General features: G+C 43.0%; 1 protein-coding gene and 1 non-coding gene across 2 annotated transcripts in view; both read right to left on the bottom strand.

Moving 5' to 3' along the window:
- Positions 1 to 3,561: 3,561 nt before the first annotated feature.
- The window catches only part of LOC141106273 (mitochondrial import inner membrane translocase subunit Tim23), a 31,150-nt gene continuing 17,520 nt past the window's right edge, over positions 3,562 to 17,191 (bottom strand). Inside the window, exons 5-7 of the mRNA XM_073596910.1 lie at positions 17,104 to 17,162; positions 13,485 to 13,595; positions 3,562 to 3,770 (exon numbers count right to left, since the gene is read on the bottom strand). Of these exons, the coding sequence (XP_073453011.1) occupies positions 3,655 to 3,770; positions 13,485 to 13,595; positions 17,104 to 17,162 (286 nt within the window). The 3' untranslated portion in view covers positions 3,562 to 3,654. The remainder of the gene's footprint in view (positions 3,771 to 13,484; positions 13,596 to 17,103; positions 17,163 to 17,191) is intronic.
- Positions 16,878 to 17,071, bottom strand: LOC141106995 (small nucleolar RNA SNORA74). Its single transcript, XR_012235762.1, has one exon. It is a non-coding gene; the product is annotated as a small nucleolar RNA SNORA74 (small nucleolar RNA).

The following is a 17,191-nucleotide window of genomic DNA, read 5'->3' as shown; positions in this document are numbered from 1 at the left end:
AAGTGTCCCTTTTCCCAAAAAGTTGCGCTTAAAACACGCCTGCACAAATACCGCGTGACATAAAATATTGCAGCAATCGCCATTTTATTCTCTAGATTCTCTGCTAAAAAAATATATATATATAATGTTTGGGGGCTCCAAGTAATTTTCTAGCAAAAAATACGGATTTTAACTTGTAAACACCAAATGTCAGAAATAGGCTTAGTCATGAAAGGGTTAAAAAATATTTTTATACAGGAGATGGTCAGAGACTGGGGACATGGTACAGGGGATGTCCAGACCGCAGACGTGGTACAGGGGATCAATGCAGCCTCACCAGGTTCCTTTAAATGCAGCCTGCTAGTGCCCATCATGCAGCCTGCCTTTGTATGTCAGACAGGATCAGGACAGGGCAGTGTTAGCAAGGCAAAGCCAAGAACAGTGCTCTATGGAGGAAAGCTGTCAGCACACCACGTTAAGGAGCAGCTTGTCGGTATGATCAGCGGGAGGAGCATTATAAGTGTGCAGCACCGCAGGGGTTAAGAGTGCAGGACTTGTTTTGCATCTTCAGGCATGGGCTCACTGTTTCCAACAGCATGTCAAACAAAACGTCCTGCACTCTTAGGCTCGATTCACACAGGGGCAACACGACTTTAACGCGACTTCGGCGCGACTTCAGCACGACTTTAGCAAATTACAACGCGACTTCAAGTCGCCTCCAGGACAGGCGACTTCGGCTGTGGCCAATCACAGGACAATCAGCTCTCTGGGAGGGAGGGGTTTTCCCTGCAAAGTCGCTTGACTTTGAGAGAGAGATCTGACTTGGAGGCGACTTCCATTGATTTCTATGGTACAGGTCGCCTACCAAGTCGGATCCAAGTAGTACAGGGAGTACGCTCTGAAGTCGGAGCGACTTCAGTAGTGTCTATTCAGACGCTCCCATTCACTTAAATGTGAATCTCTTTCTGGGGCGACTTGAGGGCGTACAAGTCGGATCCCAAGTCGTCCCAGTGTGAACCGACCCTAAACCCCCGCGGCGCTGCACATTGATAATGCTCCTCCCACTGATCATACCGACAAGCTGCTCCTTAACGCGGTGGGCTGACAGGTCCATAGAGCACTATTTTGCTTTTAGCCACCTTGTCGAGGAGGGAGGGAAGGGAGGAGAGGGCTGGACTGGGGACGCTCCATACTGGGCGGCACCAGGGGCGGGGCTCCGCCCCATTTTCAGCGTGATTTCTCTTTCAGCAAATTGCCAAAAAAGCCATTTTCGGCCGCCAAAATTTCGGTGCATCCCTAGCTTGAAGCTTTAACATATGATGCATAGAAGTGAAATCTTCTCTGGTTTCCTACAGAAGACACCCCACCTTTTCATTCCCTTCTATGCCTCTTTCAGGGCAGGGATATCAGAATTGGCCTTGGGTAGATACAGTGGAGCTGTAGAAGGAGCTTGCTATTTTTGAGGTTTGGACAGTGATGGCTGTATTAAAAGCCATTAATTGTCCAGAAATTGTGACAGTTTCATAAAGCCCGCCTTAGTCAAGTGGGTCGGTTGTAGCATGACTCAGCCGCTCTGGTGCAATAGAAGCATTGCCATTCTGGAACCGAGTGTTGCTATGGCTCTTGGCAGAGTGAATGGTTACCTAAGCTTTTGTTGTGGCTATGGGTAAGGATAAATTCCTCTGTGGAGTAGTCACAGAAATAGGCTAAGCACATCCTTGAAGGATAGCACAGAAACCCGTGTGCAGACCATCCTGTAGCGAATCTAACAGGGTGACCCCCACCTTACCTTCACGTCTCTAGTCCAGATATAGGGTTCAGGTTTTGCCCGTAATGGTTGGCATACCTTCAGGGACTGGGTTTTAGAGAGATGGACCACAACTCTGGACCTGTACAGCACCCTGTGGCTAACTACACATGTTGCGAAAAGTGCCGAGGTGAGCGTCCATGCATAATTCAGTGCCTAAAGGAAAACTTTAGGTCGTCCCCACGATGTAGGGTCCAGGTAAGGTTCCCAAAGTTAGACTGATCCGAATGCACTACTGCCATTGTTGTAGAAGACAGTAAAGATTCATAGTAAAAGCAACTAGTTGGTTAAAGTGATTTCTCCATGGGAGAGAAGAGACGTTCATCAGCTTAGCACACTAGCATAAAGCAGAAGACTCATGGGATAAGGTTATAGGAGGGACACCCAGTTGTGTGTCCTCAAAAGCTTAACCACTGTCCAATCACCTGAAAGGTACCAGCCTATAACCAGGATCTACGAATATCCAGCCTGCACAATTAGGCCTCATGCACACTGGACATTTTTAGCAATGCCGTTTTTTGCCTCTAAACGTCACTGCACACAGGTGTTTTAGAGGTGGAAAAAAACCCACTGCCAGCGCATCCAGGAGCAGCAGTGTTTTGGCAGAAAAACAAAAACACTCAATGCATGTAAAAGGTGTCTAAACGTGTGTTAATGCTAGGCACGTCAAGTGTTTGAGCGTTAATTCATTTCAAGTGGCAAAATAAGTAATTTTAGTCAATGAAATTAATTAAAATACTCAAGAGCTTGACATGTTAACACACATCAAGCATTTTTCCACTGTTGCCAGGAGGAAATCTAGGGAAGTGCCCCATGTGCATGAGGCCCTACAGAACTAATTTTAGAACAGGAGTATCTCAATGGACAAAAAGGTATGAAATTGTGGACTTTGGGACAAAAGAAGCCAAGGTTCAGATTTGGACTATCATATATGCAAAATGTGTCTGATGTAGTCATTTTGGGAGAATCGGGGGCTGTATTACACAGGGTTTTCTTCAAGTCTTATCAAAATCTCCCACTTTGAAAGTTTTAGTATACCCTAAAGCCTGGTTTCGCACTTATGCAGTTTGCTTTTGATCCGTTTCTGATCAACAAAAGCTTTTCTGCAGCTTCACCATTGAAGTCTATTCCAAAAAGCAGTTTTGCATTTAAAAAAGTCCCCGACATAGCAGCTGAAAAAAAGCACATGTCCCATAAGAAAACCCATGTTAAAAAGGACTGTATTGCGTTTTTGCAAAAAGCACCAAAAAACATAGCTGTGAACCAGGCCTTAGAACACTTATCAAAAATATATGGAGAATGTTGGCTACCCAGCTTTTTGAGTTCAGGATCTTCTGGGTCAGTCCTGCAGAGTCCAAACTACTAAGCTGTATAATTTTTATAGGCAAGTGACTTTAATTTAAACCAGAGGATGACCATGACAGCCAGACAACTAGCAATTTTATAAGATGTCTACAATGGGGAGCTCTGGATTTCTAATATTGGGTATGTATTATGTGCCCCCTCCCCATAGTTAATTACACAGGAATAAAAAGCTAGTTTTCACATCACATCAGCTTTAATTTAAGCATAAAGTACAAGATAGCTAGTAATACAATATCATTTGGTAACATTAAATATATATAAATTTTTTAAGTGTTAAAACTGACAACGATCCTTCTCATCCAGGCCTTTCCTTGGCTCAGTGGGTGGCAGGTATGGACTGAAGTCTTTCAAAGCCATGTGTTTTGATGGTTCCTCAACGTCCACTAATCCTTATGTACCCTTGTTTAACAAACAATTGTCCACCTTAGGGCTCCAGTGTGGCAATTCATAGAAGTAGAATGTCCAGAAAGACTGAAAGCAGTTCTGTGCAATTCAAAAAGTGCTCATAATGATAGCCGTGTTGAAGATCCCCTAATGTGTTCCCAGTTGTTGTATAATGCATAGATACTTGTAAGAGCAAAGCCTGCCAGTCCACCGCGTGCTACTCCCCGTAATCCAGCTGTAGGAAGACAAATACACCAGGTTTATATTTCTTAAAAAGTAGTTAGTTGAATTTTGCACGTTTTATAAAAATATGAATTCTACTGCAACTGTCATAGAAAATCCCGTCTGTCAAAGGTAGAATTGAAATCTGTATGTTTAATCCAAAGATATACGTTTCCTTTGAACTTTTTATTGGCATCAACAAATTTTGGCCTTCAATTTAGCAACCTCTGTATACAAACCACCATACCTCTAAAACAGTCTGGTGCCACAGTTCTTTCCCTTCAAACAGCACAGACAATTTTCCTAAGCACTCATCTTGTTTAAATAGGTCTCTGCAAAACTGACCAACAAGATTACCCTCACAATTGTCCAGTTATCCTTTTACTTTGAAGGCAACAGTCCCCAATTTATCTCAAGTGATCACTCATTTTCAAATCAAGGGGATATATAAATACTGTGCGTGGAAACCAGACAGCTTCTAGCTCTCATTTTTTAAATGTTTAACTGAACAAACTGAAGAAAGAAGCTGATTGTAAGCTCCTTGAAAGCAGGGACAGATGCGAAAGTGCAATCGATATTTGTACTGCTGCGTAAAATGACTGTGCTATACAAGTATCTGTAATAAATACGTTTAGGTTCAGAGATTAGCTCTACACTACATATAAAATGACTGGTCTACCTTGACTACATAGTCCACTGTATTGCATGTGTCACATTACAAACAGTGCAAACAATTGAACTCTATAAAAACAAACCGGAAATAACCAGTATCCTATGAAGAGGACATGGACAGCGTGCATTACATTAGGGTGTAGGTCAACAACAAAAGCAAACAGTATCATCACTGTTGGCAGTGACACATTTGTATAAAAAATAAAATACAATTTGTTATATTAAACCTAAAAGGCAGATTTTGGAAGCGCGCGCGCGCACACACACACACACACACACACACACACACACACACACACCTAGATCTCCTAAATGTGCACCGTTTAGGGAGAAGCACCATTTCTGCAGCCAGTGACGTCACTGACGCTTGTGCACTACGCTCCGAAGGGATGACATACTGAGTATGCGGTCCCTTCAGACTGCTGTGCCACGATCATGGCTTCCGTGTGCATGCGGGAGTGATGTCACTGTTCAAGCAGCCAGTCTGCGAACCCGGAAGGAAGACCCGTCAGCGGCGACAGCACAGCGCTAGAGGACTTTGTTTTAAGGCAAGTATGCAATAAATACTAGCACATTGTGACATTAACTTGGAGGGGAAAGTTTTATTTTAACTCAGACTTTACTACCACTGTACCCGCCATAAGTTTGATTTTGCTTACCTTGCATTCTTGCGACTATGACTGATGCTTTTCACGTACATCATTTCTCTTTACTATAATCTGCTATGCTGACTAGTATAGCCCTACCTTGCTTTATTACCAAATAGATGCCTTTTATATTCCTACGAACTGTTTTCTATTTGCTCAATGTCATAGCCTTAGCATTTAACAATGTAATTGGGGAAACAGGTTTAAAAAAAAAAAAAAAAAAAAAAAAAAAAAAAAAAGGCTGCTGCTTTACTTAGAGATTTTATTTCCTTACTGCACCATTATATTGTCAATTAACTTTTGTACAAGACAATAGTTTGATGCGTCAATGGAATTTTTTTCAAAAGCACGGTGTAGATGTGACCTAGAGCAGGGTTTCCAGATATATGGCACATGTTCCACATTTTCACCCATGGCACACCAATGTCACTGTACTGAGCTAAGAAATATCAGTAGAACTGCACTGTGGGAGAACATGCTCATTCTGGGGTTTACTCAACCACTTCCCATCCCGCGTATAGACCTATATGACGGCCGCAAGGTGGCTCTGCCATCCTGGGCGGCCGTCATATGACGTCCTCAGCTTCCCGGCGGTCTATGGAGCATGCACACGGTCCCGCCGTGTCACTAGGGATCTGATGCGGGTGCCTGGCAGCTGCAATGGCCGCCAGACGCCTGCGATAGCCGGTCACAGAACAGGAACGTGGATCTGTGTGTTAACACACAGATCCACCTCCTGTCAGGGGAGGGGAGACTGATCGAGTGTTCCTTGTATATAGGGACACCGATCAGTCACCTCCCCCAGTCAGCCCCCCCCCCCCCCATTAGAATCACTCCCTAGGCAACACATTTAACCCCTTGATCAGCTCCTAGTGTTAACCCCTTCCCTGCCAGTGACATTTACACAGTAATCAGCACATTTTCATAGCACTGATCGCTGTATAATTGTCAGTGGTCTCAAAATATTGTCAAAATTGTCCAATATGTCCGCCTCAATATCACGGTCCTGACAAAAAAAAAAAAAAAAAAAAAAAAAATTATATATATTTTCGCAGATCGCCGCCATTACTAGTTAAAAAAAGCCATAAATCAATAACCTATTTTGCAGACGCTAGAACTTTTGCGCAAACCAATCAATACACACTTAATGCGATTTTTACCAAAAATATGTAGAATACATATTGGCCTAAACTGAGAAAGAGTGTGTGTGTGTGTGTGTGTGTGTGTGTGTGTGTGTGTGTGTGTGTGTGTGTGTGTGTGTTCAGTGACAGAAGTTTTCTTACCTTAATGCATAGAAACCCCTTTAAAGCTAAACTTCAGTCTTTTTTTGTCTGGTAAAAAGCCTAGGCTTATGACATCATGCACAGCTCTCTCTAGCTCTCGTTTGCCAGGAAGGGGAGGGGGGGGGTGAGTCATAGGAGGGCCAATGAGAGCTGAAGGGCTAGAGGTGTGCCTTTGTGGGTGTGTAAAGTCAACAAGCGAACAGGCAGCAGCTTCAGCTGACCACAGTTAAAATGGTTGCAGCCAGACTTAGTGGAGGGAGATTTCTACAGCATATTTGGCAAGTACAGAATCACAGTATATATAAAGTATGCAAAGTGGTTGGAGGGAAGCTCCTCTTTATCCACTTGCCTACTGGGCACTTCCTCCCCAGGCTAATTTTCAGTAGTGTCACGGGATTGTCCTGCAGGACCCCTGACCCTTCTCTCTGGACAGTGCTGATTGATCCCATCTTATGGCACAGGGCCAAACAGCCTTTTTACACAATGCACATGATTAACCCCTTAGGTTCCACAGTGAGTATAACCAGCATACTTTACTGCATATACCATGGGTCTTCAAACTATGGTCCTCCAGTTGTTCAGGAACTACAACTGCCATCATGCCTAGTAATGTCTGTGAACGTCAGAGTTTTACAATGCCTCATGGGATGTGTAGTTCTGCAACAGCTGGAGGGCCATAGTTTGAAGATCCCTGGCATATACAGACCGATTTTACTGTTGTGGGTTTAGTAACACTGTAAAGCAGAATCAAACCCTCCTTCACAGCGAAGAAAGCTGCTTCTGTTTAATCTGCAACTGTCAGTGCTGCACACGTGATCAGTTAGAAACCAAACATTTGAAGGTTTGACAGTTTGGTTGAGAGCACAAGTGAATGTGACAGTTAGCAATCCCGGCATTCTAGGAATGAAATAGTTTTTTTCAAACCATTAAATCAGGGTGTCTGAAACTGGCAGCCCTCCAGCTGTTGCAAAACTACAAGTCCCATCATGCCTCTGCTTGTGGTAGTCATGCTTGTAACTGTCAGCCTTGCAATGCCTTATGGGACTTCTAGTTTTACAACAGCTGGAGGGCCGCCAGTTTGCAACCCCTGGGTTAAATCAATGGGTTTAGTTCCGCTTTATGATTAGGCCTCTTTCACACTGCAGCTTGAAAAAGCTCAGTACAGCTTATTTTTTTTTTCTACTGAGCTAAAATACAGCCCATTAATTGTAATGTGCCTATGCACACATGCTTGTAAACAAGCGTCATGGTATTCTTCAGAACATTTTTAGAACAATCTGCATTTTGGTCAGCAATTTATGCCTCATGCGCGCAAATGCACACAGATTTGTCCACTGACATAGTCAATCCGGGGACACGGTATCGCTCAATCGCGAAAATACATTTAAAAAAAAAAAAAAACACCCCACACACGTCTGAAAAAGATGCTCAAACAGGATTATTGTGTGCAAGAGGCCTTAAGGTTCACATGTGTGTGAAATGGACGCATTTTGAACTGCATCTGAACCAAACTGGCTTTCTTTCTATGGAGCCGGGTCACATATGTGCAGGCCGACTGCACTGTGTTTTTAAAGAGTCTGGTTCAGGTGTGATTTCAAGCGTCATACACTTCAAAAAAAAAAAAAAAAAAAAAAAAAAGCACACCCCTGTAAATGGCCTCCAGCATTGCTCCTGACTAATTTTGGTAGCATAAAAAATGATTTTTAAATGTATGTTCCTTGCTTAAGAGCATTAGGTTTTGTCAAGTTGTTATGGGTGAAGTTCTGATTTATGTATTTTTGTATCTGCCATTCTTTTCCTACTATCTCTTTGCTGGACAATCTAATTAAAATGTTTGTTCCCTTTGAATTTTGCCAGAGTGTGGCTACCTTTCTTGTAACCCTGGGGTAGCATCCCTCAAATATACGCCCTCAGCTGGGACTACAGGTGTGCATGCTGATGCTCCAAAGCACCAACTGGCATAGGCAGCACAAAGACCATTCCCCAGCTTCTCCTACATCAGTAGCGATTGAGAGCCCCTCTGTCTTTTGCATCCTCCCCAACAACGCTGATGTGGCAGCAGGTCACCTGATCACTGTATGGCATACACAATGTACGCTCTCCCATCATAAATTGAGGTAAGCATTGTGGAGACATAGCTATATGAATATAAAGAAAAAAGTGATTGGAGTAAAATAACAGTAAAGGAACTAACATTAAATCATACAATAAAACTGTATTTCCAGACTAATGCAAACAGCAATGAAAAAAAAAAAAAAAAAAAAAAAAAAAAAAAGCCAGCAGTTTCAGAAGCACAGCTCAGCTGAACACCCAGGTCACAAGTCAACAAAACGGTGACATTGATTTCCACTGTAAAGCTTCAGGTTTCTCTACCAGCAGTGTAACACTATCCCAGGTACAGAGATATCCTGGACAGCTGACTACCACTGGGAACTATACGGGACAGCCGTTGTTAACCACCTCAATACAGGGCACTTACACCCCCTTCCTGCCCAGGCAGCTTTCAGCGCTGTCACACTATGAATGACCATGAATTGCCCATTCATGCTACACTGCAACCATGTCAAATTTTTATCATTTTCTTCACACACATATAGAGCTTTCTTTTGGTGGTATTTAATCACTTCTGGGTGTTTTTTTTCCAGGAAAAAATTGTTTTAGTCAGTAAATTCTGTAAATAAGTAATTTTTCTCCTTCACTGATGGGCGCTGATGAGGCAGCACTGATGGAGGAGGCACTACGCCGCACTGATGAGCACTGACGGGGGGCATAGATAGGTGGCACTGGTGGGCACACATTTCTGGTACTGGTGGGCACTTAATTGTAATCAGGGCACTGATCATCAGTGCCCCGATTACATCCCTAATGTTCTCTGAGGAGATGCCACTGATCAGCTCTCCTCACACTCTGTGTGAGGCGAGGAGCGCCGATTAGCGGCATCTCCGTGTTTACATGTGACCGGCTGTGATTGGACACAGCCGATTACATGGTTAAAGAGACGCAGCCCTTTACAGAGATCGGGGTTGCGCCATGTCCTAGCAACACGGCGCGGCCCCACGAAAGCGGTCGTTCTGGGAATCCGTCATTTGACGGTGGGTGGGCGGCAAGTGGTTAAATACCTGTAACATGACAGCGCACTGTATAATAAAAAACACAAGTAATATTAGCCTGCAGACCATCTTAAATTAAAAAAACAAAACAAAAAAAAAAAAAAAAAAACACCACTTCAAGACATAATGAACAAAAATAACTGGAAAGCCTGTTGAATCCTAATAAGCAGAGTTAAAAATTCATATTTAGCACAGACCTTTGTGGCCTGTACAACCTGTTTACTAAAGACCCAAGCACACCCATCGCTTACCCAGAACCTGTTCTTAAACTTGCTAACTTACACAACCCTACGTGAAATCCACGGCTATTTCACAGGATTCCTATTACAGGAGAATAATAAACACTAACAGGAGCAAATTGTTTTTTTTTTTTGTTTTCTGCCTTTGCTCTACATTTTGCCAAGGTCGACATATGCTCTTCCTTTGTACACGTGTGTCTTCTGGTCTATAGTGGCCCCTGTAGCTACACTTCATGGAGTTAGGCCCCTCTGCGCCCCCCCCAGTGTTTGCATCACCCAACATATAGGACTCCAGTGGGTTCCCCGACCAGAGCCCTGTTTCTGGACCTGAAGAGCATGTGCGGCCACCATTTCCACCTCTCAGGGTTACACTGCACTTCCACATGATGTGTGTTCCAGCTTGGAACGCATGTCTGGTCTGTTTCACACAATGGCGGTGTTGCGACACCATCCCGCTTAGTAACTATGCAAAACACACGGAAAAAAGAAAATGCACTATGACCACAGGCAAAATCAGTGCCATATTATGAGATTGCAAAATGGACAGGAGGAGGATCGCGTCATCAGACAACCTTCCCTGCTTTTAGAGGGACGATATCATCCTAAAAAACAGTAGCTATGTAGAAGAGTAAATGTTGCGGTGGAACACAGTCCAGTGATGTGAAGGCCTATTTGTAAAAATCCAACAGCCCTTCCAGCCAAAAAACATAAGGCCAGAGGGTAGAAGGTTATTGGCTTATAAGCAAGCCTGTTGGTGCCAGATGTCAAATTGTTCTACCCAATCTTTATGTATCTTTTTTTTCCAGAAAGAACTAGCAGAGTTCATATTTTTGTCAACGTCGATTTCCTTTAACCACTTTAAGACCGGGCCTATTTTTCAGACTTGTTCTTCACAAGTAAAAAATTTTTTTTGGTTATAAAATTACTTTAGAACCCCCAAACATTTTTTTTCTAACACCCTAGAGAATAAAATGGCAGTCGTTGCAATACTCTATCACACCATATTTGTGCAGCGGTCTTACAAGCACACTTTTTTTTTGGAAAAAAATACACTTTTTGAACAAAAAAAAAAAAAAAAAAAATAATAAGAGACAGTAGAAGAAAGATGTTACGCTGAGTAAATGGATACCAAACATGTCATGCTTCAAAATTGCACCGGTTCGTGGAATGGCAACAAACTTATCCTTAAAAATCTCCATATGCGACATTTAAAAAAAAAAAAAATTCTACAGGTTGCATGTTTTGAGCTACACAGAGGAAGTCTAGGGCTAGAATTATTGCTCTCTCTACCGATCGCGGCGATACCTGACATGTGTGGTTTGAACACCGTTTTCATATGCGGGCACTACTCATGTATGCGTCCGCTTCTGCACACGAGCTTGGAGGGATGGGGTGCGTTAACAATTTTCTTTTTTCCTATTTTACTTTTACACTGTTCCTTAAAAAAAAAAAAAAATAATATGTGTCACTTTTATTCCTATTACAAAGGAATGTAAACATCCCTTGTAATAGAAAAAAAACGCATGACAGGACCTCTTAAAAATATGAGATCTGGGGTCAAATTAAAATTAAAATAAAAATGTCCCTTTAAAGAGCTATAGGCGGAAGTGACGTTTTGACGTCGCTTCCGCCCTGCAATTGTATGAAGCTGAGCAGGGGTCATCTCCCCCTCATTCAGCTCCATACGTAACATGCGATTGCCGATGCCCGCAGCTCCGATAAGCGCCGGAGGGCACCAGAGAGCGTTGGGAGGGGGAGCCCCTCTCCCGCCACCGATAAAAGTGATCTTGTGGCGAATCCGCCGCAGAGACCACTTTTATCTGAAAGCGGACTGCCCACTGAAGAAGTGGATACCGGGGTTATGGCAGCTAGCTGCTGCCATAACAATATTTCATTTCAAAGTACCACCGTATAATGATGGCGGGCGGTCTAAGTGGTTAATGGGAAAGCTCTACTTTTTCTAAAAAAAAAAAAAAAAAAAAAAAAAAAAAAAATTGTACATTGTATGTGCTAGGCAACAATGTGAGAAATGCTATTAATGTGGCAGCACAGTGGCTAAGTGATGCTTAGGGTTCAAATCACAACCACTACACTACCAGCACAGAGTTTGCATGTTCTGTGCCTGCATGGGTTTCTTCCAGGTACTCCGGTTCTCTTCCCACACTCTAAAAAAGACATGCTGGTGAGTTAATTGGCCCCTGTCTAAACCAGGATTGTAAGCTCCTCGAGTGCAGGGACTGATGTAAATGTATAATAAATATGTAAATCACTGTGCAAAATTGATGGCACGACTTAGTTACTAATACATTTAATTTTCATCCAATTGTAATTATCTAACCAGTGTAGAAACACTGGGGGTGAGGAGCACCAAAAACGAACTTGCCCATTGAAAACCCATCAAAAAACACACCCATGCTATGTTTTTGAGTCACATGATCTATGAAAAACACAACATAAGCACAGTTAAATCATGTGCATTTTTGGTGTCATCGGCAAAATGCTGAAAACACCTTTTTCGACCAATAGCTTTCAGCCGTTGAAATTTTGGTGCATCTCTACCGTAAACGCATTTACTGGGCCACAATTTTGACACACCTGCTCTAACCCATAAAATAAAACGGTTGCCCACTTTCAACTATGCTTTAATAAAACAAAACCAGCACATGATGCAAAATGCTAAAAACAGTGTATATATATAATATACTAGAAGTTTTAAAACGGGTTTCATGCTCAATAGCACTTACTTGCTTTCAACTATGACAAACTAAAGTCAATCTGTACACAAAGCTTTCAGACATTCCCCATACCAGTCTTACTGGTAACGTTATTTCTAAGAATCTTCCAGGATAGCAACCCGATAGGAGATGCAAGAAAAGACAAATAGCCTACCTGTAGTGCTAGTATTTCTCACAGTGGGAGGAACCAATCTCAGGTTGCTGTCCTAGAAGATGCCCTGCTGACATCTCACTTCTTGATTTTATTCAGCTCACTGTTCAAACAACGTAATGCAGTCCTCAAAAGAGAAGTAGGTTTTTTTTTTATATTGCCCATTCATACTTACCTAGGTGGATGCAGCATCGGTCCCGATGCTGCATCTGTCCTGAGAACCGAGCCATCAAACATCGCCAATGGCTCGGGTCTCTCAGCTGAGGAGAGCTGCTGACTATCAATCAGCAGCTCGCTCCTCTACGTTCACTGGAGCACTGAGCTGTGGAGGGGAGCAGCTTGCTGAGACGGGTGTCAGTCCAGGCTCTTGACAGATCCAGACTTTGTTGTGATGATGTGGTGCCTGAACAGATTCCTGTGATGTCAGCAAAGCGTGGACTTCAGCCTGCTCTCTGCTGAAAACGGGTCAGAGGAGTGCAAAACGACTTGCACTCCTGTGAGCCATAGGAGAAGCCCAGCCAAACTTCTCCTTTTAGTTTACTGCACTTTGCTTTTATTATTTGGTACGAGATACTTAAGTACTGAACTTCAAAAAAAAAAAAAAAAAAAAAAAAAAAAAAGGGGGGCCAAAAAAGCAGGTATATAGCAGACAGACCTTCCTAGCATCACTAAACTGAGAAAGGGGAGGATATTTGATCCACTAGGTCTTTACTGCCCTCACTCAGGCAAGCAGTAGATCTTGGTCAAGCTACTGGTCACTAGCCTCCAAAACCAGGTGCTTCCTGGTCCAGGACAGCAGTAAAAAGACTGCAGAAAACTAAACCTGCACAAGCTTATGCAAAAAATAAAATAAAAAAAATAAATAAAACCCAAACAAAAAAGAAAAGTACCTGGAGATTTGTACAGCATTCCTGTCATTGTGCCAGCTGCCATAGTGTTAAGGTCATCTTCTGCTCCTCTAGTCTTCTCAACAAGAACTCCAAAGGCACTGTACAATAATGCTGAAAATATGGCAAAAGAATTAAACTCTAATCCACATTTTTTTTTTTTAATTTGGATTACATTTTTATGCATTCAATTAAAAATGGTGGTTAGATTTTGTTAAAAGGAAGTCTCAATGCCATCCATTTCACACCAGTCATAAATACACAATATTTTTCAAGAAACCTGTCCTGTGAAACATGGACTAAAATAGACGAGATGCTAGCTCAGGAGTTTAAATAGACCTTTGAATACGGAGGAGAGATGGGTTTGCTTTAAGAGCATATTAAATAAGGGCATTAGCCAATGTATCCCATTGGGTAATAAATTTAAAAGAGCGAACAAACATCCTGGATGGCTTAATTCCAATGTAAAAATGCATATAAAAGCAAAGGAGAAGGCCTTCAAAAAATACAAGGTTGAGGGATCATCCACAGCATTCAGAATTTATAAAGAATGCAATAAGAAATGTAAGGGTACAATTAGGATGGCTAAGATAGAACATGAAAGACACATAGCGGAGGAGACCAAAAAAAATCCCAAGAAATTCTTTAAGTATGTAAACAGTAAAATAGGGAGGACAGACCATATTGGCCCCATAAAGAATGAGGAAGGACATCTGGTTACAAAGGATGGGGAGATGGCAGAGGTATTGAATTTATTCTTCTCCTCAGTCTTCACGAGTGAATCGGGGGGCTTCAGTAACCAAAACTGCAGTGTTTATCCTCATGACACAACACAGGAAGCACCTACATGGTTAACAGAGGACGGAATTAAAATTAGACTTGAGAAACTTAACATTAATAAATCACCGGGACCAGATGGCTTGCATCCGAGGGTACTTAGGGAACTCAGTCAGGTGATTGCCAGACCGTTGTTCCTAATTTTTACAGACAGTCTGACTGGAATGGTACCAGCTGATTGGAGAAAAGCCAATGTAGCACCAATATTTAAAAAGGGCCCAAAAAACATCCCTGGGAATTACAGACCAGTTAGCCTAACATCAATAGTATGTAAACTCTTGGAGGGGATGATAAGGGACTATATACAAGATTTTAGTAATAAGAATGATATCATTAGCAGTAATCAGCATGGATTCATGAAGAATCGTTCTTGCCAAACCAATCTATTAACCTTCTATGAGGAGGTGAGTTGCCATCTAGATAAAGGAAGGCCAGTAGACGTGGTGTATCTGGATTTTGCAAAAGCATTTGACACAGTTCCCCATAAACGTTTACTGTACAAAATAAGGTGCGTTGGCATGGACCATAGGGTGAGTACATGGATTGAAAACTGGCTACAAGGGCGTGTTCAGAGGGTGGTGATAAATGGGGAGTACTCAGAATGGTCAGGGGTGGGTAGTGGGGTCCCCCAGGGTTCTGTGCTGGGACCAATCCTATTTAATTTGTTCATAAACGACCTGGAGGATGGGATAAACAGTTCCATCTCTGTATTTGCAGACGATACTAAGCTAAGCAGGGCAATAACTTCTCCGCAGGATGTGGAAATCTTGCAAAAAGACCTGAACAAATTAATGGGGTGGGCGACTACATGGCAAATGAGGTTCAATGTAGAAAAATGTAAAATAATGCATTTGGGTGGCAAAAATATGAATGCAATCTATACACTGGGGGGAGAACCTCTGGGGGAATCTAGGATGGAAAAGGACTTGGGGGTCCTAGTGGATGATAGGCTCAGCAATGGCATGCAATGCCAAGCTGCTGCTAATAAAGCAAACAGAATATTGGCATGCATTAAAAGGGGGATCAACTGCAGAGATAAAACGATAATTCTCCCGCTCTACAAGACTCTGGTCCAGCCGCACCTGGAGTATGCTGTCCAGTTCTGGGCACCAGTCCTCAGGAGGGATGTACTGGAAATGGAGCGAGTACAAAGAAGGGCAACAAAGCTAATAAAGGGTCTGGAGGATCTTAGTTATGAGGAAAGGTTGCGAGCACTGAACTTATTCTCTCTGGAGAAGAGACGCTTGAGAGGGGATATGATTTCAATTTACAAATACTGTACTGGTGACCCCACAATAGGGATAAAACTTTTTTGCAGAAGAGAGTTTAATAAGACTCGTGGCCACTCATTACAATTAGAAGAAAAGAGGTTTAACCTTAAACTACGTAGAGGGTTCTTTACTGTAAGAGCGGCAAGGATGTGGAATTCCCTTCCACAGGCGGTGGTCTCAGCGGGGAGCATTGATAGCTTCAAGAAACTATTAGATAATCACCTGAATGACCGCAACATACAGGGATATGTAATGTAATACTGACACATAATCACACACATAGGTTGGACTTGATGGACTTGTGTCTTTTTTCAACCTCACCTACTATGTAACTATATGACACTAAACAAATTAAGAACATTGTCGCAATAAAACTCCTAACCAAATACAGCTGGTGAAATTGTCATAGCATGTCCTAGGACAATTCTGATGTCACACTGGGTCATTTCAAGTGCAAACACTGTAACCAATGTTATTTGGATTACCAGCAATCCAAAAAGGAGAAATGTTATATTGCTATACAGAATGCATCTAAAGCCCCATGAACGTTTTAAAAACTAGCTGCAAAGCAAGTACCGACGCCAGGAAAAAAGCGGTGTTAAAAACTCAATTTTTTTCACGTTTTGCATTGGCGTCAATACACGTTTACCCACGCTAGCTTTCAGCTGCATTCCTCTGTCTCTATTCTAAGTCAATGGTTCCCTATGGGAGCCCATTGATTTGAATAGAAGTCTCACCAGAAGTTGGATCAAAATGATGCGACTTGTGTGCTCAGAATCTTGAATGGGAACCCCGACAAAATTTTGCGCGAGGCTCCCCCCCCCCCCCCCCCCCCCCCCCCCCCCAAGTCCATACCAGACCCTTATCCGAGCACACAGCCCGGCAGGTCAGGAAAAGGTGTGGGGGGGGGGGGGGGGGGGGCGGGGGGACAAGCGAGAGGCGCCCCCCACCCCTCCTGGACCATACCAGGCCACATGCCCTCAACAAGGGGGGTGGGTGCTTTGGGGCAGAGGGAGGCCTCGGTGCCCCCTCCCCCACCCCAAAGCACCTTGTCCCTATGTTGATGACAAGGGCCTCTTCCCGACAACCCTTGCCCGGTGGTTGCCGGGGTCTGCGGGCTGGGACTTATCGTGATCTGGAAGCCCCCTTTAACAAGCGGTTAACCCATAGGCTAAGATGGAGAGGCGTTTTAAGCTGCAAAACGCTCAAAAAAGTTGCTGTAAAAACATCCGTGGGCACGAGGCCTTATAGTCACTAGAAAAGAAAAGTTATGAACATAGTACACACTTTTGTATGCTTCCAAACTAGCACTAAACAAATATTCAGTGCACTCTCGAGGAAGCCTAGTGATGCCCAATACTAGTGCCACACTACCAGAACGGCAAGTATGGCAGTCAGTATAGAGGGACATCACCTTTATCTGCCAGCAGTGTAACACAGCCACAGGCACAGGATGGCACTGGACAGCTGACTACCACTGGCACAAAAGTACAAATACAGAATTTTCCACTTACCTAAAGATCCCAGAGTGTTAGCCCACATCGCACCTTGTCTTGTGACCATATTCATAAGCCTGCACACAAACAGGTTAACACAGAATAA

This window comes from Aquarana catesbeiana, linkage group LG08 (genome assembly GCF_042186555.1).
Source record: "Aquarana catesbeiana isolate 2022-GZ linkage group LG08, ASM4218655v1, whole genome shotgun sequence".
Taxonomy (NCBI): Eukaryota; Metazoa; Chordata; class Amphibia; order Anura; family Ranidae; genus Aquarana; species Aquarana catesbeiana.
Note: the sequence above shows the minus strand (reverse complement) of the source record. Positions and strands in the feature narration are given on the sequence as shown.